The 25,879-nt window shown below is 41.5% G+C and overlaps 1 protein-coding gene across 6 annotated transcripts in view; it reads right to left on the bottom strand.

The window, feature by feature from the left end:
- The window catches only part of MEIS2 (Meis homeobox 2), a 202,666-nt gene extending 177,533 nt beyond the window's left edge, over positions 1-25,133 (bottom strand). Inside the window, exons 1-7 of one of the 6 annotated variants that reach the window (XM_064570701.1) lie at positions 24,849-25,133; positions 23,403-23,635; positions 21,674-21,815; positions 20,911-20,961; positions 19,883-19,933; positions 18,940-19,089; positions 9,027-9,141 (exon numbers count right to left, since the gene is read on the bottom strand). In XM_064570701.1, the coding sequence (XP_064426771.1) occupies positions 9,027-9,141; positions 18,940-19,089; positions 19,883-19,933; positions 20,911-20,961; positions 21,674-21,815; positions 23,403-23,635; positions 24,849-24,860 (754 nt within the window). In that variant the 5' untranslated portion in view covers positions 24,861-25,133. Of the gene's footprint in view, positions 1-9,026; positions 9,142-18,939; positions 19,090-19,882; positions 19,934-20,910; positions 20,962-21,673; positions 21,816-23,402; positions 23,636-24,289; positions 24,781-24,848 lie in introns of those variants that run through there. The other 5 variants (XM_045900384.2, XM_045900385.2, XM_064570696.1 and 2 more) reach the window with 5 other exon arrangements.
- Between the last annotated feature and the right edge of the window lie 746 nt (positions 25,134-25,879).

The following is a 25,879-nucleotide window of genomic DNA, read 5'->3' as shown; positions in this document are numbered from 1 at the left end:
GCCCATGTCTCTCTGCCTCTGAACTCTGCCCTTTTCAGGATAACCCTGACCTTAGAGCAGAGGCCTCTTAACCCACAGTCCAAGATTCTAGAAAGAACTCAAGCAGACGAAAAAGCGCTCACTACCAGGTTTTCCTTGCATCCTCCAAAATAATTACACTTGCTCAAAAGCAAACTACGAAAAAACTGGGCGACATATGTAGAAAATCAACAAAAGCATGTGGGGCCTAAAACTCAAGAATTACTTCCAGACTCTTTACCTGTGTGTGAAGACCAATGACTTCCCCCAAGGTCAATCTCATCCTAAACAAGGAGTACAAGCAAAATGGACCCTGAGTTAATCATGGGAAGCTATTCACCACATTAAGCAATTTCCCTTATTAGGTTTGCCATTACATTAAAAGACCTATCTATACACTTACTTTTGTAAAGATAAATAATACAATGAAAGGAAATGCCACCTCCAAATTCTGACTATATGTGCATAATTTAAGACAACATTAAGAACAAATAAGACAAATCCTATTTTAGGTATTATATCAAAATACTACTTAGAATAAGAATCTATAATTTAAGAATGTACCTATAACCAAAAGATTTCTAAGTTTGAGTTGAGGGTCCATTGGCTTACCTAAGGCATTTTTGTATACAACAAAATTTCAGTAAAAGAAAACAATTTTTATTATCACTTAAGGAAGCAATAGGGTTTGATCAAATGTATCAATATATTCAAAATAGCTCATTTATGTTCAGGTACACATCACAGAGTCAATAAGAACAAGGATTTGATTAATGTGTCCACCTTAAAAAAAGAAAAAAAAAAAACAAAATCTGTGGATTTGTTTATTGATTCAAAAGCGGGCCTACTATTGCTAGACAGCTGAATAAATGATAATCCCTACAATGGAAAAGCAGAGAAAGAAAACCAGGAACCAAATAATTATAACATAAACTGTGAAAGATGCTACGATGGAATTAGAAAGTGCCAGTGGGGCGCAGAGAAGGGGACATTGGCCCATACCTGGGCAAATCAGGAAGGCTTCATGGAGAAGTTGATATCAGAATTGGATTTTCATCGGTAAGAATTCCCTAGGCAGAAGAGAGGCAGGGACGCACTTTCTCTGTTTCCCCTCCGTTATTTCCCTTTTCAAGACCTGGCTTTTTGGCCAGCTGAGGGACCTTACTGCTGGATACAGAAGGGATACTAAAATGGCTTCCTTTCATTTTAATGAGGAACTAGACTTTAGTGAAGTCTCATAGTTGTTTTCTTGCTGCTCATTAGAAAGGGCGTGAATAGTTCAAAACTACTGAGGGATAAATTTGGTAGATGGAAATGGTTTCTATTATTGTCTGCTGTGACATCAAAATATTTCTAAAGGCCAAAATAAAAACAAATGTCAACATAGGAGGATGAATTCTCCCACTAATCACACCTCCCCCTCCTTCACCCCCCTCCCAAAACAAGATGAATTTCAAGAAACTCTCCGAGGGTAGAAATATAAGAAAGAAGGAGGAAGGCTGAAAAATAACATGGCATCATTACAGACTATTCTTCTAAAGCAAAGTAAAGACAATGAGGGGAAAAATAGAACACGTGTATTACAATGTATAGCACCATACGGCTGTGTTTGATGCTCTGGAGGGCTTCAACAAGTACTGTTCAGCCAAAAATCAATTGAAAAATCAGCATGATAACAGAGCATGAGTTGCCCTATAATAGCCTTAAGACCCCCAAGGCTATACAAGTCCCTTTCATCTGCCACACTGAACTGACTCAAGGGGAACCTCACTTCCCCTCCCCGAGTACTATGCCTAGCTGTATTTCTAACCTACTCTTTTACCCTCCCTGAGAAAGGGGAGCTGACAAGGGCCAATGATGATTTAAAGTGTCTTTTAAGATTTTTTTTTTTCCTTTCTGCCTTATTCTTTATCTTTTCTTGATATTTGCACTCCGATTCGGTCGATAGTATTAGTCACAGGACTATTTCCACAATATGAAATGGTCAGGCATAATCTCTGAATAACCTCATAATAATACTGTTTTTTAAATGCCTTAACTAACAGACATTAAACTGCCCCTTAATAAAAATCAGAGTTCAGGCTTATGCAAATGTGGCATGTAAGCAATTCACAGCATTGTTATAAATATACATATACAGTTCATTCCAAGATTTCATCTCAATATTTCTTCAATCACTTCCTCACAATGTCTGGTTTGTTCAATTTATATTTCTACTTGGCATTTGGTGCAAACCCCCAAAGATAAGATACATCTGTCCCTTAGTCACAAATCTTGGCATTTTTACCTTAACTCAATCGTGAAATGATTGGTTGAATATTACCTTGCTTATTAACAGGATTTCCTCGTAATAAAACATTTTATTTCCAAACTTTTGAATGTGACATGAGATGTACCAACTCAGTGGTGACATATCACGGCTTAAGGAGGACATATAAACACCCTGATAGGTGTGAGGGAAGGAAAAGCTAATTGGAAGTCAGCTTCCCTGTGATTATCAGCTTGTTTATGGGGAGGGAGGACTCCTCTGAATGGCACTGTAAATTCATCCCTGATTATGGCGTTCAAACCAGAGTTCAATTCCACAAGCTCCCCGAGAACCCCCCACCCAATCCATTTTGTTTAGTTACAAAGGGTTGTGCACTGTTTTCAGAGAATGACAGTTTTTCCTGCTTTGATTTTCTCCAGTTTCAAGAAAAATTAATCAGTTGTGCAAGCCAGTTGTCAGATTTCACTTCCCTCATGGCAGAAAGCACACATATTCATTGTCTGCTATAAGAATAAATTTTAGTAATTTTTTCCCCATGTCAATATGAATATTAGACTGACCCAATTAATATGAAATTCTTCTTTGCTGCTGGAACAGACAGTGCTGCAGAAAGAGCCATTTGCACAACCTGTTCATGATTATGGGCCATAAGGACACAAAGATGGCACACACATTTGTGGACCATCTGAATTCTTATACGGAGAGGGGAGGGGGAGGGGGGAGCGGCATGACGTTAGCGTGACTGTCGTGGGTCATGTCTTTTAATCCGTAGTATTGGACATGTAACACAGCAACAAGAGCTGATCATTTTGTTTAATCACCTTCTGGATCTTTGCCAGATGGTCTCTATTGAGAGCGCTGCAAACAGAGAGAGATGAACTGCATCTAACACGCCACCAGAGCTTTCCCGTAAATGTCTGAGAACTGATTCCAACAAGAATTTAGTCTCAGAGCAGAAAGGGATACATTTAAAAACTATGTGCATTAACTATACTTTTCCCCATAGAATCCTCACTTGGCATGAATAATTTACCCACTCTTATGCTAATGGGATCATGAAAGTATCCCTCTGTCTTTAGTGCAGCTATTCTCAGCTTTCAGTAATTACCCCACCCAGTGAAAATAACATGGCTTCTGCATTGAACGGCAGACTAGTACCTGACAATTAGAAAGATCATGGCTGACAGTGGAAGGGTCCAGAGCTGGACAGAGAAACCCTTGTGGCCCACAGAGGAGTAACGCTGGCCATGGGGGAGGCGAGCAAGGGGGAAAGGGTGAGAAGAAATATTTTCCATTGTCGAGCTCTGCGTTCTCTGACTTATTACCAAGATTTTACTTAAATAAAAATATGTTCCCCTTTACATCACTACGTGTAAAAGACGCTCATGACAAGTTCTGAAGAAAAAAAATAAATAATATCCAAGTAGAAGAACTAGAAGAGTTATCTTTACAGCACATCTGCATTAAGTATATATTTTATCAGAATTGTTTAAAATCTAAATAGTGGAAAATCCTCTGCATTTTGCTTTTTGGAGGGAAAAAGTATTACCAAAAATTAAAAAAAAAAAAAAAGAAGAAGAAGAAGAAGTAGAAAGAAAGAAAGAGAAAGAAAAACTCATTTTCGACCTCTGTCCACAAAACTCCATGTTAGGTAGTTCACTGTGTAAAAATTATCAGGCTAAAACATCTGGGAAAGAAAGCTATGAAACAGCAGGGAACGTGGCTGGTTTATTGTTTATCTTTTGTTTATGAGGCAGTATTCAAGTTTAATTACTACTCTAAATTAAACTCTAACTGGCATCAGGAGACATCCCTTTACATGACTAAGTTAAAAAAAATCTAGAAATACCAACTCTGGGTTTTTCAAGTAAGTTGATACATATAGGAAGAAATTACTCAAAATTAACAGCAATTATAGAAAGCCTTTTAAGCATTTATGGGCACTATTACATGCTCCTAGAGCATTTATTTATTAGAAGAGTTTAATTTTATTTCTAATGGTTACTATTCTAAAAAGTCCCAAGAAAATCAACAGAAATTATTTGGATGTTTGCTGATTGCTAAAGGATGGTATTCTTTTGACTTCATTGGGGGGGGGGGGGCGGAGCGGCAAGGAAAAAAATGCAACATAAATATTCTATATACAACAGCTTCTTCTGTGGGAATGTATAATTATCAATTATATTCTCAGAGAATTTTTTTTTGATACAATTAGGAAGACAGGAAGGAAAAGAAATGGCATTTACTTATCATAACAGTGAGTGACCAGTTTTGGATGAACTTAGCTCTAGGAAAAATAAAAGTTAAAAGCAACTAGCAAAAGATTATGCCAGATGGCATCTGTCATATTGTATTTAGGGTTATTTTAAAGAAATTGCCGCCACTATGAAAACATTCCATTGACGGAGTTTTCCTAGACTGAATAAGAAATCCCAGTAGAACATATTCAGGATCCACCGTAGGTAGGGTGGAGGTTTTTCTCCCTCCTTTAAATGTATAATTGGAATATTCTGGTGGGGGAGAAATCTATTTCATACCGATAGCATGCATTATAAACTCAAAAGTATACTACTATTTTAGATGCTTGCTGACCTATAAACACACTCAATATAAAGGGGTATTTTTAGATTTCAACACCATGACTGGTAAAGAACTGTATAATACATAAATAAATATCTAGCTATAAAATAATAGTCTTATTGCCTGGATCATAGTTGGGGACATCAGTGGAAGGGTTTGGTAAGTGGCAGAGTTGAGGGGAATTATGCTGGCTTGTGCAGCCTTGTGTCCTGAAAGATTAGAGACATATAGATGCTAGTATGCTAATGTATTTAGGTTAAACTGGGTCTGGCAACAGTATGGTTAACGTGTGTGTGGTGTGCAGTGTGAGCTCAGCAGTTACTGGGCCAACTGTCTCGGTATTTCTGGGAATCCTGCCTATTCACAGTGCAGGGATTGTTCAATTGCTGCAAAATGTACAAAATGAATTTTACAAAAATGAATTGTAAGGAAGGCCCCATTACAACGATTTTACAGCAAAGATGTCAACATCAATTTTTCTTTCATGCATAGCTAATGATTAAAACAGCATATTCCATTTGCCTAAGACAATTTATTTCATATTGGCACATCAAAATATTGAAATACAAAGTTATCTTTACTCTACCCTTTTTATTCATTGCTGCTGAACCCATACCATTGTTCAAACCAGGAAAAATAAAACAAACTTGGCACGAAATACTTAAAACAAAGGCTCATCAATATTCTCCAATTTGTCAACATCTCAATTACAGCACTGGAAAAAATGTAAATTTCATGTGCTCTAAACACTGAGGGGTCTATTCTCTTGCCAATTCACATGCGTAACTCCCATCAGCGTTAATGGGAGTTACACAAACCCATCAATAATAATAATACTTTGTACATATATTGTGCCTTTCATCTAAGGCTCTCAAAGTGCTCTATGAACAAGGGGGCTGCTTCCTAGTCTTTACTCTGGCAAAATACACAATGAAATACAAAGCAGCTTTTGACTCAGCAGGTACAGAATTAGGGACCCCAAGCCTTATTATCAAGCCCCATTTTACTGATGGGAAGCCAGACACAAAGAGGGCCAGTTACTGCCCCAGAGTCCCCAGTCTGTACCCTAATTCTATCCCTGAAAAACCAGATTTCTTTCTTCATTCTGATGTGACTAACAAGACAAACTCCCTCCCTTTGGCTGCTTTTAGCAAAAGAAATCAGAGTGAATGAAAATCTGGTTCATATTTATATAGTTTACTGCTACGCATGTGCTGTTTGAAAGACATAGTAAAGTCAGGTTTTACATTTTACCAAGTTTGTTTCTTACAATATTTCTAAAATTTGATTTTTTTCCCTCTATTTGGTTTGTTGTACAAACACTAGAGAGGAAAAGATGACCTTTCACCTGTGTAACTATAGCTCTTTCACTATCAAGTCATAAAATGAGGTATTTTTAGGTTCCAAAGTAAAGATGTGTATGAACCATTTTAGTACAGATATTCACAAAAAATATAAAGCAACATAAATGCATGTATTGTTTTATAGCATATGGCTATTAAAGTTTAATTTAAAATGTGTATGAAAACATTGTATTTAGTACAATTCATCCCTATTTTTTCTGTTTATCATAATTTGTTTTGAAACTGAGTCGTTTTACAGTTTTCCATATGCCTGTTGTGCTAATAAATTCTGAATACACAAGAAAACTCTTTTCTAAACTACGAACTTGGTTTCCAGTGAAACATTATAATATATTTAATACGAGGAACATAAATTTCCCTCCTAGGTTTCCCATTATACAGCAACCCTAAGATTTAACCTAGGATAAGCATATGTGATTTCAGTCAATATCTCTGTTGACTTTGCCCTGAAGCAGATAATTAATCTTTCCCACAGAAAGCTACTCTGGACAATTCAGTGGGCCAAATTTCAAAATACCTTAAATACACGTTTAAAAGACTAACATAGGCCTGAGTATGACAAAATGCATCAAGCCCGGCCTTCAAATTTAGTCTGCTGTAACAAACAGAATACCCTCCAACATGTGTTTGGGGACCACTGATGTGGTAAGCCAGGTAGGAAATTCTCCACGCCACAACTTATTCCTTATTTTATAGGAATCATAACTTGTTTTTGTCCCTCACACTTTCATACAGTAAAATGACTGACTTCCTAGTGCTCGTACACATAAGCCGCCATGTCCATTCTTTAATCCCACGGAGATATGATAAAAGGGACAAAATCCTGCAGGGATCAAATCCTTCAACATGGGATAAGTGGGTGCAGCTACCCACAACATAGAGGTTTATGGGCCTCGCTTTTACCCAGTGTATCCATCTCAGAACTTTTCTCTTTTTCTGACCAAAAACAACAACAAAACAAAACTAACCGAAATGATAAAACTCCACGCCTTGCCTGTTGCCGCGACAATTCCCAGCTCCAAACCCCAGGGTCTTCTCGCTCCCCCTCCCCTTCTCTCGGGTCCTTTCCTGCTATCTCCCTTGCCATAACTCAACCAACCCAACAGAACCAGGCAGTTTTAAATTTCAGTTGGGACCTTCGTGACCTGTTAATGAATCTACAGAGAGGAGAAAAACTCACAGTGTTGAGTTATGCCTGGTGTTGCTAGCTGACTTGGAGTCAGAAATGCTTGAAGCGTTAACGTAATTGCAAGAATGTGAAAAATGAAGCGCTGGGCTCCTGAGCAAAGTGAAAGGTCAAAGCGAGCCTCACACACAACAAGTCTTTGGAAGATAGCCTCATTAGACCATTAAGTCTGCTTCTCTTTTCCCCCCTCTTTTGTCCAATGGTTAGGGTGTTTTGTTTTTATTAATAGATACATTTCACCCTTTGTGTTATAGCAGTTAGGGGTGGTAGGGAAGGTGGACTCATTCAAAGCTTCCCAGATTTAACCACCCTGAGAAGTCCATCGCCGTGACATGGAACCACACTGCACTGCAGATCCACAGGATTCATGTACACGCCATCTCCAAAATGCCTTCCAGTTTGGTTTTCTTATGTACAATCTAACTGGTCTAATAAAGACAGCAGATAAGCCTAAATAGATCCAACTGACAAGTCCTTCCACAATTTACCATCCGATAGTTTTCATTTCTGTATCAGTCGCAAATAACCCAGATTCTAATTTGGACCTATTCACAGTGAATGGCATCTTAGAAGACAAGTTTCTTCCTATACTCTTCTAGAATACTAGTAATCCAAAATCTGTGGCCAGAAACTTGGAGAAGTCAAGGCACTCACCCTACAAAGTCAAGGCACTCACCCTACATCAACCACCTTCTTTTAAATGGCATATATGACTACAGCTCAGGCTGTTAAACTGTCCTCCACTTGGAAGAGTGTCTAATGCTTAAATACTGTGGCCATAAACACAGTCATAATAGAGATGAAATAGACCTAGGAGATCAGACACCATCTAATGTAAAATATTAAAAAGTAAAATCTATACACTTTCCTGGCCTATATTCATTCAATAATGCATCTTCCCTTAAATTATCATTTTAGCTATAGAAGAGTCATCCCTACCAATGTATAATTACTCTCTGTGCAATAGGTGAGTTTTAAATCGTAAAATTTATTCTAAATTACGCGAGGCTTCCTGTCATCAGCCATTGACGTCCCCCTTGCCCTCTGATTATTCTAATTTTTAGGATTTGTGACAAAAGTCACCATGTCAGCTGACTGGAAATGGGGACAAATAACCTAAGAACTTCAAAATCCATCTTCCCAAGATAAAATTCCATATAAAATTCACACAGTACTTCTAGAGTTCATAAGAACAGATTTTGGCATTTTATGTGCTTTCGAGGCATCACTGCTTGATTACAGAGAACTCCTACAGTTGATATTACAAACAAAATATCCTGCTTATAGAATAATTCAAACTAGTGCAATAATAGCAGCAAAGTAAGCCTGTCATTCTATTTACTCATACACAGAAGTAAAGTGTAGATAACCAAATTTGTAAAAGAATTGGCAGAACTAATCAATTGTTATTGTAATGTCTACTTAAAGATTAGACATCTCACTCTGACTTTTTTTTTTTTTTAAAGTAATGTAAGTTGAGAGGAAATACTAACGTAGCAGCTCTCTAACCTGCCACTCTCCTGTTTACAGGAGATGTACCGATATTATAAAATACTGAAGTTATTTTAGTTATGTCTACTTTGTACAAGGACAATGCTTGACCTTTTACCTTGTTCACTGCTGTTGTCTCCACTCTGTGAAGCATGGCCCCCACTGGAGGGCCCCGGGGTGCCTGCTGAGTGGGTGGAGGTTGCATCATCGTGATCTCGCCAGGATGCAGGATTCTGATGTCAGGATGCCAAGAGATTTTTCCACAGTTACCATTTCAGCCATAAATGAAGAAACAAGAGGAAAGGTGCAGAGGGAGACAAAAAATGTATACATATTAGTATTTGTGGAACTAGGCATATAAAGATGCCATACTACGGTACGTTGTCTTTTCAGTGATTGGTACCAAAAGTAAGAAAAGATGCTCCAGAATCTTGATGAGGTGATGGTTAGTTACATCAGTGTCTACATGTGTTTAAACTAATTGAAACAGACACTTAAAAGGGGTGCATTGCATTATATACAAATTATACCTCAATGAAGTTAATTTCTAAAGTTAGGGAAAAAAGCTTTTTACAAATCTAGAAGTCATTTCTACTCTTGCTGTCTTAATTGGGGCATACTCTTCCAAGAAAGAGGCCAATACTCTTGGATACTAATTACAGAACATCTACAAAACTCAATGACTCCCTTAAAAAAAAAGAAAAGAAAAGAAAAGAAAAGAAAAGAAAAGAAAAGAAAAGAAAAGAAAAAACCACAGATCCAGGAAAGTACGGGGCAGCCCTTTGCGTCTTTCAGGTGCACTGACCTAGTCCAACCTGAATGAACTCCGAAAATTACCAACTGATTATACAACCAACAGACGGAGTGATATCAATGAACAAAATGAAGCAACTATGAACAGTCAGCCATCTGGTAAACTGGACGGGACTTCCACATGAGCTCCACGGAAGCTCTCAATTCACAGGGCGGTGCTTTTTTCCTGGAAGTACGACTTGTTTCAGAGGACATGCGGGGCAAACTGAGAAATTATAGCTCATGCTATGCTCAGTGTATTCTTCTCCTGTTCCTCCTCCCCTTTCCTGATCATTCCCAATCCCCTGCTGTTGCTTAAAGGAAAACAGGAATTCTAATGTACAGGAAGGACTTTATCAGCACCACATGAAGGCAGGCAAGAGATGGAATTTCCTCTGGCAGAAACGGGGAATAGGAACTGCACATGAAACAGACCAGCCTTAAGGCCAGAACTGTACACTTGTCACCTGCATGTGATGACTTCAACTAGAGCCCAAAGATCTCCTGGCAAGCAAATTCTTATGGGGGGTGGGGCAGGGAGATTCTTTGGGGGCAAAATGAAATAACAATATCAATCTCTCAAAGTACACGATTTCTTCTCACAAGAATTGGTAAATAAGGATTCAGACATGCCTATGGGCAACATGCAAACATCGTGACCATCTGAAAGCAATCTTGCCATGTTGTCATTATATATAGTTTATCCAGAAAAAAAAAAAAAAGTCTTTCATTTTCTTCTACATCAACTCTATTGTATATATAGTATATAAAATTTTATCAAAATAAAATCAAGAAACCATGGTGAGACAAAATAAGGGACTATTCTTATTTGGAACAACAACAACAACAACCAAAAACAACCTTTTTTTCTCCCCCCTCTACAGGGTCTGCTACAAACTGACTACAAATTAGTATCTAGCATTTTTGAGAGATGACGAAATGACCCAAAGCTCTATAGATCAGTAATATCTATACCAAATAATGCCATCAGGCTAGCAACTGATTCAAAGGGAAAACCCGAAGCAGAAATCCTGTGACTCTAAATAGAGCACAGGTTTAGATCTCTAAAGGTTATGTTTTAGAAAGGAGATTAGGGAACGAGTCGAATAAAATGAAAATCAAGGTTCTGGGCTGCCCCTATTAAGACAAAGTCATGCCTGTGATTTCTCTTTTTATCTAAGTTAGAAACCACTCCAAGAGTTTCAAGCTAAAGGCAAACAGAATACAGGGGCTCTTCAAGCTTTGCAGCCTCTTTGCATCAGCTGTTTGCCGGATGGTAATCAGATAAAGAGCTAGAAGAATTACGTGAAAGAAAGGAAAGAAAGGAAAGGAAGAAAGGAAAGGAAGGAAGAAAGAAAGAAAGAAAGGAAGGAAGGAAGGAAGGAAGGAAGGAAGGAAGGAAGGAAGGAAGGAAGGAAGGAAGAAAGAAAGAAAGAAAGAAAGAAAGAAAGAAAGAAAGAAAGAAAGAAAGAAAGAAAGAAAGAAAGAAAAGAAGGAAGGAAGGATGGATAGCATGGCATGAGTTTAGTCCTACAATAACACTGGCTAGAGCCTTCTTTCAGAAAATGAAATAACTGAACCACATTCACCTAGGCTAAACTTTTCAGTGTATACAGCAAGTGATGTTAATTTTATGCACTGCAGGCTTTTTATTAAGCAGGCTGCTATAAAAGCTCCTTACCCCTCATGAAAATTACAATAATTAACTACTAACATCTCAACTATGTTTTAAGGTAAATGTCATCCAACAACTATTATATCATCATTCAAATGAAGCAAGTCTTTCTATTTGGGCACTAGAGTGACTTGAAGCGACTGCTCAAAAGGACTTCTTGCAACTGAAAATACTGGTTTGTCCCTCTCAGTCAAACCTGTACTGAGTTTTTAAAGACAGACCTCATTAATTTACAATTTAGTGTACCTCTTTCAGTGGTTTTCTGGAGCGGGGAGGTTCTAAAGTAAAGGGGTGAAAAATAAGCCACATAAGCAAATATTACTTTAAAAGCAACTGATTCCTCTAAGTGAGTTGGATCTTTGGTTTTCAGCCCAGTCCTAAAATTTGCTCCTGTTCACTATTTAACATACCATTCCCCTGTCTCTTCTCTCTTCTCCACATCCTCAAAAATGCTGTCCCCAACAAGTGTCATAAGATGTTTATTTCCACAGAGTGTCCCAATTATGACCTTGTTTGAGAGATTGACACAAATTAAGGAGTAACCATGGCATTCATCTAACTTGAAAGTAGGAAAAACAGATGGATCTCTCTGGGGCTTCAGGGCTGAGGAGTTACCCCAAAGTTGTTCCTATCCAGCTAGACCATGGTGACTCGATCATATACAAAGACAAATGCTGATAATCTGGTCAATAAAAAATTGCTACCTTCTTGGTCATAAAAAATTACAACCTACGTGTGTAGATAAAATATAATCCCTTACCCATAACACTGGGTTTTTTTTCTTAGACTGAAATATTTGTTTGTATCACAACCTCTTTCTTCTTCTTCTTTTTTTTTCCCCCTCCCTAAATAGTTTCCAAGTTTACATCCTTCAAGAATAACTGCCTGGCTTTCTGCCAAATTATATGCAGAAGTTTAGTGTATCTTGAAACCAAAGTGGCGTATGACAGCATGTGCAACACATGATGTATGTAGAAAATAAAGAGAAATGCTCTCCGAGTGCATGTGTGTGGGTGAGCACTCAGGTAGATGCACTGCACTCTATATGTCCTGTTCTTCAACCCAAGTATCCTGAAGACACCCGAGGGCAAGGAGTGAACATGTTTCTATTCCCAGTGGCTTTAATAATTGGGAGTCAAATATGGTACTCTTCTTGCTCTTACGTAATTGCATTAAAGAGCAGTGTTAGCAGGAGAAAAGCAGTGAATACTGAGTGGAACACAATAGAAGGAGATGGAAAATAGATACAAGAAGCTAGGTCTCCAGGGGCAGTATTTTCTATTTGCTGGGCTACAGACTCACAGCTGATAATGCAAGTTGTAATTAATATAAAAGCATGAGACAAGATGGGGAGAGCTTGTAGTGGTGAGGCCACAGGAGATCATTCTGCTGCTCTCCTCTGTTTCTCATTTACACACAGCTTTCCCTAGAAAACACAATTCTGCCAGTGTTTTCTCCCTTGAAATTAAAAAAAAAAAATGATTTAGCACCATCATTGAATTTTGCTAAATCTAGGAAAGAGCACAGATAGGAAAGGAGTCTCTGGGCATAGCAAGCAAAACATATGCAAGCCTCTTTTGTTGAGGTTGCAGATATGGTGGAAATTGTAACATTTTACACCCCTATGGCATTTCTGTGGGGACCTGCCCATAGGAAAATAGTAAGTCCTGGTGAATTGGTGGTATTGCCCTGTTTAAATGATTCCACAAAGCTCATGGTTCTTCCATTGCAAAAAGACAATGGAGGAAAATGTAGGCGCATTTCTAAATAAAAGCAAAACTGAGTGGAGAAGTAAAATGTACTAGGCTTCAAGAAGGAAAGAAAAAGCCATACTACACAAGTTCTATCTAAAACTCATCATAGACCCCAAGTGAAAAGATGATTCAATTGATGTGGTATAGGAGAGAGAGCACTAGATTTGAATTAAGATACTAGGGTGCCACCTCTAACAGATCATGTGGCCTTAAGCACATGAAGTGATGCACTTCATTTCCCTGGGACTTGCTTCCTCTAGCTCTTTAAAATTAAGAACTTAGGCAAGATAATCCCTAAGGTCACTTCTACTTCTTATTTCTATTATTAAAAAAATACTTTAAAATAAGCATTTGATTTTCTAGAACCTACACAACTAACATGTGATATATAACACCAAGCCAAAATTTTTATACGAACTTGAACAATACAGTAGACTAATTCAGAAAATGTGCTTGTAGGTAGAAAGCAATAGTAAACATATATAAAGATATTTTAACCACCAAATGAAGCATGCAAAACTAATCTGACTCGATATGTTTAAACAACAAAGGCAAGATATGCTTGCATTAGTACACATAATTAATAAGTAACATATTTCCTATGACTTTATGATGTTTTAGTTCCTAATTAACATTGTGCAGAAATTATTTTTTAAAATAAGATGAGGACTTCTATCATGAGGTATTCAAGCCTACAAAAGTTAAAAATGTTAATTGTATGGTTTGAAAAAATGTTGGAATTTCAACTTCATTATTCTAAAGTTGACATAAGAACTCAGGAGAACCATGCATGCTTTCAGAACATGGACTCACTCTTTAAAAATGTAAATAGAGCTGGGGTCTTTCCCTCATCTCCCTGCTTCCACCCTCTATTGAGCTTTGGGAATTAATATGTGAGTAACTCTCAAAGAAGTGGCAAGTACTCTTTGCAAATTCCAAAAATGAATTCCAAAAATTAAAAAGAAAAATGGATTCCTCTATTTAACTTTTAGAAAAAATAGAAATTTCTTGTTTTGTTGGTATACCATCACATTATAAAATGTCTCCTATAACTCTGAATTGTGTTGGGATATCCCATAACACATTCAGTCTGAAAAAAAAAGGAAATCAATTTTTAAAGTATCAAAATTTTAATCTGATAGTGAGTGTCAGTGGTTGTCAAGTGTTTGTTTAATTTCATCTCATCACAGTTACACTGAAAACATACTTCAACGGCACAAGTGAAGTGATTTAAATAATATAATTATTTTGAATGGGAAATTGACGGAGGAGCTATCGACCTTCGGAAGCTACACAACAGTAACAACAGAAAACCCATGACTCCCGCCATGTTGAGTTGGTGGAAAGAACTCAGAGGTAGAACTTTCCCGGAATGGGTCCCTGGAGACGTTGGATAACACACCACAAAGTCTAATCCTATCCTAGAACTTAAGAAACTATCTGATAAAAGAAATCATTTGTATTATTAATATTATTATCAAATTCCATTATTTCCCCCTTGATATCCTATAGACCAATCACTTAAACCTAACCCTCTCCTTGCTGCCTAATCCCTGCTGCTTTTCCAGGTACTAATAGATTTTACCTCTAGACACTTGCCTGTATTCTGTCAGGGACAAGGTTCTTAACCCATTTTTAGAAGCTGTACACAGATAAATAAACTTGACATATTCAGAGATGCAAAAGAGAACAACAGCATGTCTTCAGGTAATTACACAACATAGCAACATAGAAATTCTTTTTTTCTTTTATTAATCATATTATCAGAGCTAGTCAATTATAAGGCACCTGTCATTAACTATTAACAGATAAAGTTGTATTTTCTTCCCTTACTTCATCCAAAAAATTAATAAATAAGATGAGTTCCTTATGAACATTAATTAGGAATAATAACTGTATGCACTTCAGGCAAATAGAGCTTGGCTCAGAGAATGTATTTCAAACAGATATATTTCATTTATCTAACGTTGATCTAAAGATATGTTATATCTTTAAATGTAAATGTAAAGATATATTTTATTTGTCTGTACTAGATCTAAAATTATGTAAAGCAGAAAATGTGGATATCACCTATTATTTAGAAATACTATAGACTAGGAAAAGCATGAATATTCCACAAGAGTTTTCAAGTTGAAAGTTTTTTTTTGAAGAATTGGTTTCTTGACATGTTTATTTTAAACATAATAAATTTGAATGGGAAACTTAACACAAATTGCATCTGGAAAATAGAGTTCTATTTCCTTTCACCATCTTATTTTCTTCTTCCCAATATTCCAAAGAATACTGTAATAGTTGTTTCCCACCTATAACAATTACTCTCATGTTTAATAACATAAAATAAACTATGTTATAATACAAAAATGTAAGCATTCATTATGAATTTACTAAAAACAACAAAATAGGAGCCAGTGTTGCAAATTTTATTTTCTATTTAATTCCAAACTTCCTTCTATCATCATGCCCATCATGTAAATGTCGATAATAAATGAACGAGTTCAGTATCTTTAATGAATGTACCATACGAAAGGTTAGGACATCCTGGTTGTCTTTTTATCAATGTTGCATCAGATTATTTACATAAAATTACACAATGTGAAATCAGCATGACAACAGCCTGATTTACTGTGTAATCGTATATAAAACTCATTCTTAAAAGCCTGCCCAAAATACTTGCTTTCAAGATATTTGTAGCAATTACTTTCCTTCAGTTTTATTTTCAAATTTTTCCTATAATAGAAGTCTATTTTGGCACCTAATATTTTGTTCCTGACGCTTTTCTCTCTGCTTTCCACTATACAAAATTACGCACTTATTCTTTCTTTTCTCTTTCACTATCTCTCTCTCCTTGCCCGATCCTTCCTTAAACACACACACACACACACACACACACACAGTGCAGCTTGATACCACTTAATAAGTATAGAGGTGTCTGTGTTTTGGGGGTGTCAAACAGCTGTCACAAACTGTCACCTCCACAAGAGAAACCTTGGCACACAACAAATTAAACTACACTTCTTTTTTAGCTGTCATTATTCATAGCCAATAAGTTGAAATGCTCTCGGCATTTCATGTGCAAATAAAACCATGAGGAAGCGCAGTAGATCAGAATAGTGGGCCAACAGATAAAACAGAGAAAACAACACGCTGTCTCAGTCCTTCTGAAGTGGCTCATCATCACCCCTGCACCAGCGTGCACCAAATGAGATCCAGCCTGGGGCAATGTATTAAATATGCATATCAAAGCAAATGAAAAAATAAACCTGGAGATTCAAATTGGACACATTTACATGCTGAAAATGTCCCACTCATACCACTTTTCAGGTAGTAGGGGTATTTTACCCTTTTTTGCTGGGGCGGGGGGAGAGTGAAGGGAGGGTGTACTTGCAGAAGAGGCAGACACATAAAGAATTCATTTTGTAGGGGGATGCCTGGAAATGAATATAACCAATGTACCTCTGGTACAAAAATATCAAAAATGGTGAAAACTCTACAAGGTTTTCTCTCCCCTCCCGCATAAAATTCAAGTCTGCAGCAAATCTCGCCATTTCCCACTCGGTGTGCCTGGTGGAACAAATTAGTGCTTCCTTTCAAAACAAATAGCAGGGGGCTAAAGTAAAAATGTTATAGTTCAGATCTCTAGGAAATAAAAGGCTTTAAATTATGATGCCCAATGAGGTGGCAAGCCCTCATGGGTTCAAAATAAATCAGTTGTCATCTTTACTTGATTGGGGGCCTGAAGAGGAGCAACAAATGTTATATTTGACTCTTTTATCCAAAGCTGATGATTGTTAAATTATTAAAGCGCTATCCTCTTAGGTACCACTTCCTTTTTAAGTGTAATTTAAATATTACAATAGTTTCATGAATTGGCACCGTCTATCAGCCAATATTCTAAACAGCCGAGTTTATCTTCTCTCTTCTATGTAAACATCGGCATGTTCTAGTTACGTACATCCACTTGAAAAACAGTTGCCAAGAAACTATTCTAGAAAACCAAGTAGTCGAGACCCCTGGAAATGTCATGAGAAACGTTTTTTGGCTGCAGATAACTGTGAACCTCTCATCCTACAAACCATGTAACTAGATTCCTTCTCGTTCCCCCAACATTGCAGGCTGCATTTGAATTGAGAAACAGGAAGCAATGAAAATAAACAAATAAATTACAACAACAACAAATATTTCTAAGGGAGTGTCATGCCTTGTGGACAACAGCCACACATCATATAGCCACATATCAGCAAGTAAACTTTCCATAGCTGCTTGCTGCAACCTTTTGATTTCAGTTGATACACTCAAATACAAAAGAGCCCCTCAAAGTTCCCCCCATCATGATGGAAAAAGCCAAGAGAAAAGATAGCCATACGAGCTTTCAATGCCATAGTAGTTATTCTGTCTCAGAACTGGACAACCAAGACTGAGGTTTTCTTTCCTTTTTTTTTTTTTTTTTTTTTAACTTTTGTTCTTAGGCTGGCTTTCCATACAGTACAAAGGAACATAATTAAAATGTATGCCTGTATATTTTCAAAACTTTATTTTGGAGGGTGGGGGGAGATAAAGGCCCTCACAGAAGGTTTATTCTCAAGGCATCTCAACCCATTCCTCTTAACACCCAGGAATGGAGGGGAGAGCTGGTGGTAATGATAAAAACTGCCTTCAAGCCTCGAAACCTGTTTAACTCCACAAAGTGTTAAGTTAATATTTCAGCCAGCAAGTTATTAGACTGTAGCCTATATCACTTAGGTTGTAAGCTCAATTGAATATAATCTATAGACACCCTGTCCCCCGCCCCCCGCTTGAGTTCCTATAAATAAACTGCTGTTCACACCCACTCTTTAACCTCCCCACTCTTGTCTTTCCTACCAGCTGCAATCTTTCTTTGCTTCTTTTTCAAATTTTCAGTCTCACTACATATGCTTTTTTCTTTCTTTCTTTCTTCCTTCCTTTTTTTTTTTTTTTTTTTTTAAGCATCAGACTCCCTAAATCGGTTCCAAAACAGGATTAAAAACAGAGAATAGAAAGAAATCTCCCATCCTGGCCTGACATACACAGTCACTCCTTACTATACTCTGTCTTCATTCACCAACTGTTTAAGTGTTAAAATTCAACCACGAACCTATGGTTACTCAATCGCAATTCCCTTCAGCTTTCTGTAATACATTGTTAATAACTGTTTCATCAAAGTTACTGTCTTTTATTATGAAGATGCTTCAGGCACTTGGCAATAAGTCCATATACTGACAATAAGTTTCTATAGAGCAAGAGCTCAGAGAATTGTAATGTGTTCACTCCTTCTTTTATTTCTAATGCAATGCAAGATTGCCAATAATTCTCAGGATTGTCATCTCTGTGAGAGACTGGGAAACCGGCCCTTCCTCCCCGGTTCCTCTTGTCCTTCAGTTCTCTCTCTCCCCCACCCTGTCCAGCTAGCCGACTTGCCCCTCTGTCCAGGCTGCACTGATTACACAGAGCTGAGAAAGCAGAAAAGGCAGCAGTCACCATATCAAACAGACAATTTGCTAACACTCAAGCCACCAAATCCAGGAAACTTTACACATTAAGAGCACAAATCACTCTATCAACTCCCTGGTTTCTTTGGTTCTCCACATAAATAAGGAGAGGGGCCAGGAAAGGGCAAACGAAGATGAAGGGTATGGCAGAGGTAGTGACAAAGAGAGAAAAGACCCCCAAAGAGACCAGATCATTTAAAAAGAAAACTAAGTTTAAGCTTAGCTAAATGTTACAAGTTTTTTTTTTTTTTTAATGCTTTACCCAGTGGTCTCAAAAGAATGCCAAAGGGCTCTCAGACTTACATGGTCAGCGAGATTTGTAGAGGAGCCTGAAAGTTCTTCGTGATCTGACTTGGAGCTGCCGTCTCTTTCATCAATGACAAGGTCGATGGGCATTTTCCCCTTCAAACAGCTAATGTACCGATGGCAGAAGTTATCACACAGTTCGTGGACCTAAAAGGAGGGTCATGGTGGAGGGTTCAGCTCATATTGTTGTTGTTATTGTTTTGTTTCATTTTTAAAGGGGAAAAAGTCAGGTTGCAAGGTTACATTTGGAAAGAGCAACAGTGCAATGTCTTCCAAACTAACTCTAATTAATGGGTGTAATACTTGAAGGCAAGGAAACAATAGAGCAATTGTTGCAGCAGATATTATTCTCCAGAGACTTCCCTGAGCAACAAGTTAACAATAAAGAGAGAAGAAACAGGACTGGAAATAACTGGGCTCAGACTGGGAGTCCAAGGGGGAAAATCCGATTTGATAACATCAAAATGTTAGAACGCTGGAACTGGGAAAAGCATTGGCATTTGTGATCCAATAAGCTAAGAGTTTTGCATGTTTCCAGGGGACAGTAATTGAGCTGCAGAGCAATGTAAAGACACCCCAGCGAGGATGATTCCCTCTGCTTGCACCTAACACTCGCTCTGGTCTGAGGGCTAAGCTAATAGAGACGCAAGCAGGCTGAATGTCCAGTAACACAAATGGTTTGCTGCATTTCAAAATAATCCTGAATGCCTGGGGGGAAAGGCAGGAGGGGGTGGGATAGGGGAGCAGGCAGGGCTGTCCTAATTCACCCATCCTCTGAGCCCCTGGGTTGAGCAGCAATTCGAAGGAAGGACATGGTAACAAGTTTCTCAAAACCTCCAGGTGCTCAATCCCTCAGACTGGAGTTTTGTTAAAGACATCCCAACTCAACTAAGAAAGGAAAGTGGCTAAATCAAAATGGGGAGTGTCATTTCCTGCTTACCTTTTCTAACTCCAAAAGGTGAAACCTTAGTACTTGTATTGCTTGTATCATCTGAAAGAAAAGTTTAGAGTGTGAAGTTAGGCTCTGTGATTCAGAAGTCCTGAGTTGGGGCGGGGGGGGGGGGGGGGGGGGTGAGGGAATTGAGCTGGGGAGAAGAAGCCGGCAAGTGGCCAGGCAAAACCCACACATCAAGAAATCGTCAGAAAAACCAAGTGATTACTGATCATCTCTGCCTCATTGGCCACGGGGTAGGAATCTGACTCAATCTGAGCCGAAGCATCTAATATCTTTGCCCCCTGTGTTCACTAGGCTATTTGTAAGGACTGCTTTCCTAGGGCCAGGCCTTCTTTCTCCGCCTGAGTCTTTAACCGTCCCCTCTCTCGACCTCAGGCCAAATTAAAAAAAAAAAAAAAAATCCGCTTCTTCGGAGAGAGAAAGCTTTTTTGAACAGCATACCCTGCGAAATCCGTCCTTACTGAAGAAGGAAATACTCAAGATGAATGGTGAAGCAAGGCCTTTGAAAGCGGATTTAAGTACTTTTAATATTGAAATTGTGCAAATTAGCAAAAGAATCGCACCTAAAAGTGGCCTGCGCCCGCCTGCCCCGTACCTCCCTCCCCCCATCTCCCCGCCCGCCCTCCGCTGCTGCTGCGCCCGCGGTTACTTCCTTCGGGTGAGCTGCCGGGGGCTCGGCTGCCTACCCCGGCAAACAGAGGAAATAACTCACTTCTCGCAGCCTCGCTCCCGGGGCCGAGACCTGGGACTCACCCCCTGCTCACACTCTGGGCGCTGTGTCCTCGCCTGCTGCTCCCCGGCCTCCGCTTTCCCTGACGTCCATCCCACCCCTCACCTCCCATCGCCCTTGCGGGGGCTCTAAGCTGTTCCCTCTTCCTCCCTGTCGCTCTTGAGCTTCAAAAGAGGGCTCTGCTCCAACTCCCCGGAGCTCCAGGGGGAAAGTGGGTGCTTCTAGGCAAGGTGGGGGGTGGGGGGGAGCAGGCTGGGGAAAGGCAAGAAACGGTGAGCCTTACCAAATTGTCCAGCTCTGGATTTGAGGAAAAAAGTGGCTTTTCAGCGCGAACCTGTAAGAAGCAGGGAAAGTCAACATGAATGACCGCCCCAACTTAAAGGAAGAAAAACGCTGTCACGGACTAAACCGTCTGAGTGGGTACGGTGGAAGGGCAGTGGCGGAGAAGAGGAGAGGGGCTTTGGTAAAATACACGGAACAAACTAATGCCTTAAATTAGTGGGTTCGGTTGAAAAAGTACTGGGGCCTTCTACTCCTCGCCCCATTGAGGGGCACCTGGAACTGCTAAGCTGTTGCTGGGAACTCAGGGCCGTTCTCTGGGCCTGAGTACCCCCTCATCCAGCCGTCTAAGGGGCTGTGGCTCTCAGCCTCCCTCGCCTTAGCGCCCCGCGCGGACCGCCCCATGAGGCGCCCAGCTTCCTTCCCTCCCAGGCACTCTCTGGTCCCTCACAGCCCCCATCCCCAATACTTGTTCAAGTAGCTGCAGGCGGGGGAAAAGGCCAAGCCCCAGATTAGGAGCAGGTCAACTTTAATTCGAGGGTCGAGCCCCTGTATTCCTGGCTGGGGGGAAAAACAAACACCCATATTTATCTCCGCTTCCAATTCGCCTCCAGGCTCAGGGATGGGGAGGAGGCGAAGAGCACGGACTGGGCCAGAGGAACAGATCGGGTGTCCCGGCCTTTTCCTCCTCTTTCATGTAAAGCTCGGAGGAAAGGGGAGGAGGAGTGAGGGTCTGCAGGAGGGTGAGTGGGTCAAGAAGGTTGGACCTGCTTGGCGAAGACCGCGATGTCCTCATTGAAGGAGTCGGAGGAGCAGACGTCTCCGCCGGCCACTCCGGGTTCCCGGGGAGTGCAGGTCGCCAGCTCGCACTTCTCAAAGACCAGAGCTAACAGAGGAAACAACGGGTGCCTAACGGGCAGCGCCACGCAGAGACACACACACGGAGACGGGGTGCAGAGGGGAAGGAGCAAGAACTGTAATCAACAAGTTTGGAGGGTTCGGATTCCTTCTTTAATAAAACAGGCACGCATCACACTTTACAACCCTTCCTTAGCCAGCCGAGCCTGGGCCAGAAACAGAAAGGAAAAACGGCCTGGCCCTTTCCCTCAGCTCAGGAGTCCCTCGGATCTAGTCGGAGAAGCCCCTGGCCACTTCAGCCCGCCAAGTAAGAAAAGCCCCAGTTGGAAGTAATGAAACATCCAAGCAGCTCAGGCAGTCTGGAGCCCGGAGTTGATCCAGACCCAATCCCCACACTTACAGAGGCCGCGGAACCAACCCCCTGATACCCAGGCCTGACCTCTCAAGAAAGGAACACTCTGAAATTAAAAAAAAAAAAAAAAAAAGCTTTAACTCTCCATATTAATGGTTATTTCGAAGGAGGCCGAAGGCTTCACCTATATATATACCCGAAGTGATATTTCCTAAACCTAAATCGGAGAGAGTGCTCTTCCAACCTCTTCACCCCCTTGCCTTATAAACTTGTTTGCTCTACTTCTAGTAAAGCCCGTGTGTGGGGGCCAAAATAATAGGAATGTTAAACGCCCAAGAGCTTCCTTCCAAAGACCACATTTCTCCAGCAGGCAAAAATAAATAAACCGAGTGTTAAAACTTGGAAGTATGCGTGCGCGTCTGCCCTTTGTGTTCCTCCGGGCGGCTTAGCTACACTTGGGGATGCTTGCGGCCTCTGGCTTCAGGCTCAGTTGCCGTTTACCAACCGTCCCCTCCCCTCGGCAAACCGCCGCCTTCCCCACCTCCTCTCAACTGGAAGAGCACCGGTGGTACACTTTTGGACCGTGCACCTCCATCCCTCTCCCGAGTTCCCTCAGAATATAAAATACGGAATTTCCAGCCATCTCCCTCACTCCTCCTAAGAGCAGCTAGCTCTATGCAAGCCGCAGTCCCTTCCACCCCGCTGCACTTCAAGGTCTACCCCTTTATTTACAGAGAATTAAGAAGTGGGTGATTAGGACTTCCTGGCCGACAGAAGCAGCCCTGATCCCAGCTCAAGCTGCATTTAGTGACTCCCAGACTCTCGGTAGGAAACAGAAGAGGAAAAAAAACAAAACAAAACAAAAACAAAAACAAACAAACCAAAAAAACCCCCAAAGTTGCTCCTCATCGGCAGAAAACTTTCTCCTTCGTCAAGGCCTCTGTTAGGGGCCCTGGAAGGACCAGTTCTGCGTCCTTTGGCCAGGAATCCCGTCCTTGGGGAGAAGGCCCTGGCAAGATTCTCAGGACTCAGTCACTCTGGGCTGTGGGGTCCGGAGTGACCGGGCCGTGGGGGTGGAGGAAGCTTTATCTGTCGGGGACTTACACTTAAGGCGAAGAAGAGCAGGCCCCCTTCTCTGTCCTTTCTGAAGGCAAGCGGTTCCCACCCCCCTCCCCCGCAGAAATAACTCCCCACTTAGTCGACCATCCCTTCAACCCCCACAGAGACGAACACACACTCTCACTCACAAACAGTATGCTGGGTCGGGAGGAGGGGGGTTGGTTTACCCATAGATCGCGTCCTTGTCCCGCTTCAAGGCGTCGTTGACAGCGGATCCCATGCTGGCCGGCATGACATTGGGGTGCGGGGCGTGCGCGCCGTAGTGCTGCGTGGCGTGGAGCGGCGGCCCGTGGTTCAGGTGGTGAACCGGGGGAATCGGCCGCGGCGCATGAGGGTCTCCGTACATGGAAGCAGGCACCCCTACTCCGTCCATCCCGCCGTAATGGGGCAGCTCATCGTACTGTCGGGACCCGGCAAGGGGGAGGGGGGCGCGGGAGGTGAGGGAGAGCCGAGGGGGAATAGAAAAAGAAGATGGGAGAAGAAAGCAAGGAGAGAAGTGGGAAAGGAATAGAGGTGGGGGGGGAGCGGGGGAGAAAGACGAAGGGAAGAGGGGGCAGGCAGGGGAGAGAGAGATAGAGAGAGAGGGAGAAATAAAAACAAAGTCAGAAAGGAGAAAAGTCCCGAGCACGAGTTGAACACACAGAAACCAAACCAGCCGAAACAACGAGTTGAAAGTTGCGGGGGGAAATGTTTTTAAATTTTAAAATGAAAAAGTATGAACCAAGAGCAGCGTTTAGAGTAGGGAGAGGGGGGCAGTGAGGCCAGGGACTGAGGGGGCGCCGGGAGGTCCCGCTCGGGCCGGAGGCAGCAGAACCGTAGCGAGCCAACCGAGGGAGAAGTGGAGTTAGTGTGAGGAGGAAGCCCTGGATCCCACCCCTAACCCCCCTTTGCCTCCTCCCGAGGATCCAATAAATCAAAAGGCGAAATGAAACAAAATAAAGAGAAGAAAAACGCTAATAATCAGGAGGAGAGCGCCGAAGACGAGGGAAGACTGGGGCCAGTGCCTCCCCGGGGGCAGGGAGCGGAGGGGAGGGGGGAATAACGTGAAAGTTACCAGAAACATTATTTAGCAGCGGATTCCCTGCGTCCTTGTCAATTTCAGAGACAAAACAAGCAGCCCAGGCTAGTCTAGGCGGCGGCGCAGCGGCTGCGGCAGCGCGGCCCCAGCGGCGGCCCCGGCGGCGGCGGCGGCTCCTACGCAGCCCGTGCCCGCCCCGAGCCGCGGGAGCAGCGGCGGCAGCGGCGCAGCAGCGGCAGCGGCGGCAGCAGGAGAACCGGGGGAATCGCGCTGCTGGGGTAAAAGCTGGAGCGAGGCGAAAGCGTGTAACAATTGCACACGCACACACACCACTCACACGCACTCGCCGCCGCCCGCTCGCACAGCGCTGGAACACGCGCGCCCAGACACGCACACACGCACGCACACACACACTCGCACACACGCAGAGGCACGGGGGGAAAGCCGATGAATAATTTTGCTGCTATTTTTTTAAATACTGGCCGCCATCATCAAGCAGCGAGCAGCAGCAGCACTGAAGGGAGAGGAGGCATCGGGACAGGCCCCTCTTAGGAGAGGATTTATATCTAGGTAAGTGTTGGAGATTTAAACCTACCCTTTGCGCCATCAGTCTGCGCTCCAATAAACTCCTGGATGTGTCGTATATTTAATATCCCAGTCCGGATAAGAAAGTGATCTAGGCTGAAGATTCCTTTTTTTTTTTTCCAAACCAAAAAGACTTCTCCCAATTCTCCAATATGTTATTTTTAGGGGGAAAAAAAAAAGAGCCCAGGCAAGACAACGAAGAGGTTTTTTTTTTTTTTTCTGTGATATTTCTTCTTTTTCTCTTTTTTCCTCTTCTTCCTCCTCCTGATCTTCCTCCTCCTCCTCCACCTCCTCCTCCTCCCCCCCTCCCCTCCTCCTCCTTTTCGGTCCTCCTTTCCCCCTCTTTCTCTTCTCTTCCCCTCAGTTGGAAAAAAAAAAAAAAAAAAAGAAAGAAAAGAAAAAGAAGAAAAAGAAGAAAAAAAAACTGTCAAGCCCCCGAACTGAAGGTTACGAGCGGCCCGTCAGCAGCCCACATGTAACCGAACTGTCGTGTTTCATGGCTTTTTGCCACTCCAGCTGTCAATCAAAGCCCGGAATGTCAAGGTAGTGAATGAATGATGGTTGATGATGATGAAGAGGAGGAATCTTTCAGACCCGTTTTTTTTCTTCCAGTAAAACTCCGCGAGGGGTTTCTGCTTCTTGAATTTTTTCCTCCCCCTCCCCCCCCTCTTTTAGCTTGGCCCCCGCGGTATCTATAATATGATCCTCTCTCTTTAAAGTATCGTTCAAAGAAAGCAGAGGGGAAAAATCAAGAAAAAAAATGAATAGTTTGCAAAAATTGGACTTCCTCCCCCCCTTTCCTGGTAGGTATTTTGTCTCTCCCTCTCTCTCTTTCTCGCTCGCTCGCTCTCACTCGCGCTCGCTCTCTCGCGCTCGCTCTCTCGCGCTCTCTTTCTCTCTCTGGGAGATGAGTGAGTGTCAGTAGGTGTTGGCAGGTTGGCTGCTGCCTGGCTTATAGAAGAGCCTCAGTTTGGCGGCGCGGGTCGGCGGCGGGAGAACGAAATGACGGAACCCGGAAGTCGTGGTGGCCATAGCCCGTCG

The sequence above is a fragment of the Mirounga angustirostris genome, unplaced genomic scaffold (assembly GCF_029215605.1).
Source record: "Mirounga angustirostris isolate CCGP_5_RB_7025 unplaced genomic scaffold, mMirAng1.0.hap1 SCAF_9, whole genome shotgun sequence".
NCBI classification, from domain to species: domain Eukaryota; kingdom Metazoa; phylum Chordata; class Mammalia; order Carnivora; family Phocidae; genus Mirounga; species Mirounga angustirostris.
This window is presented reverse-complemented; position numbering and strand designations above follow the sequence as displayed.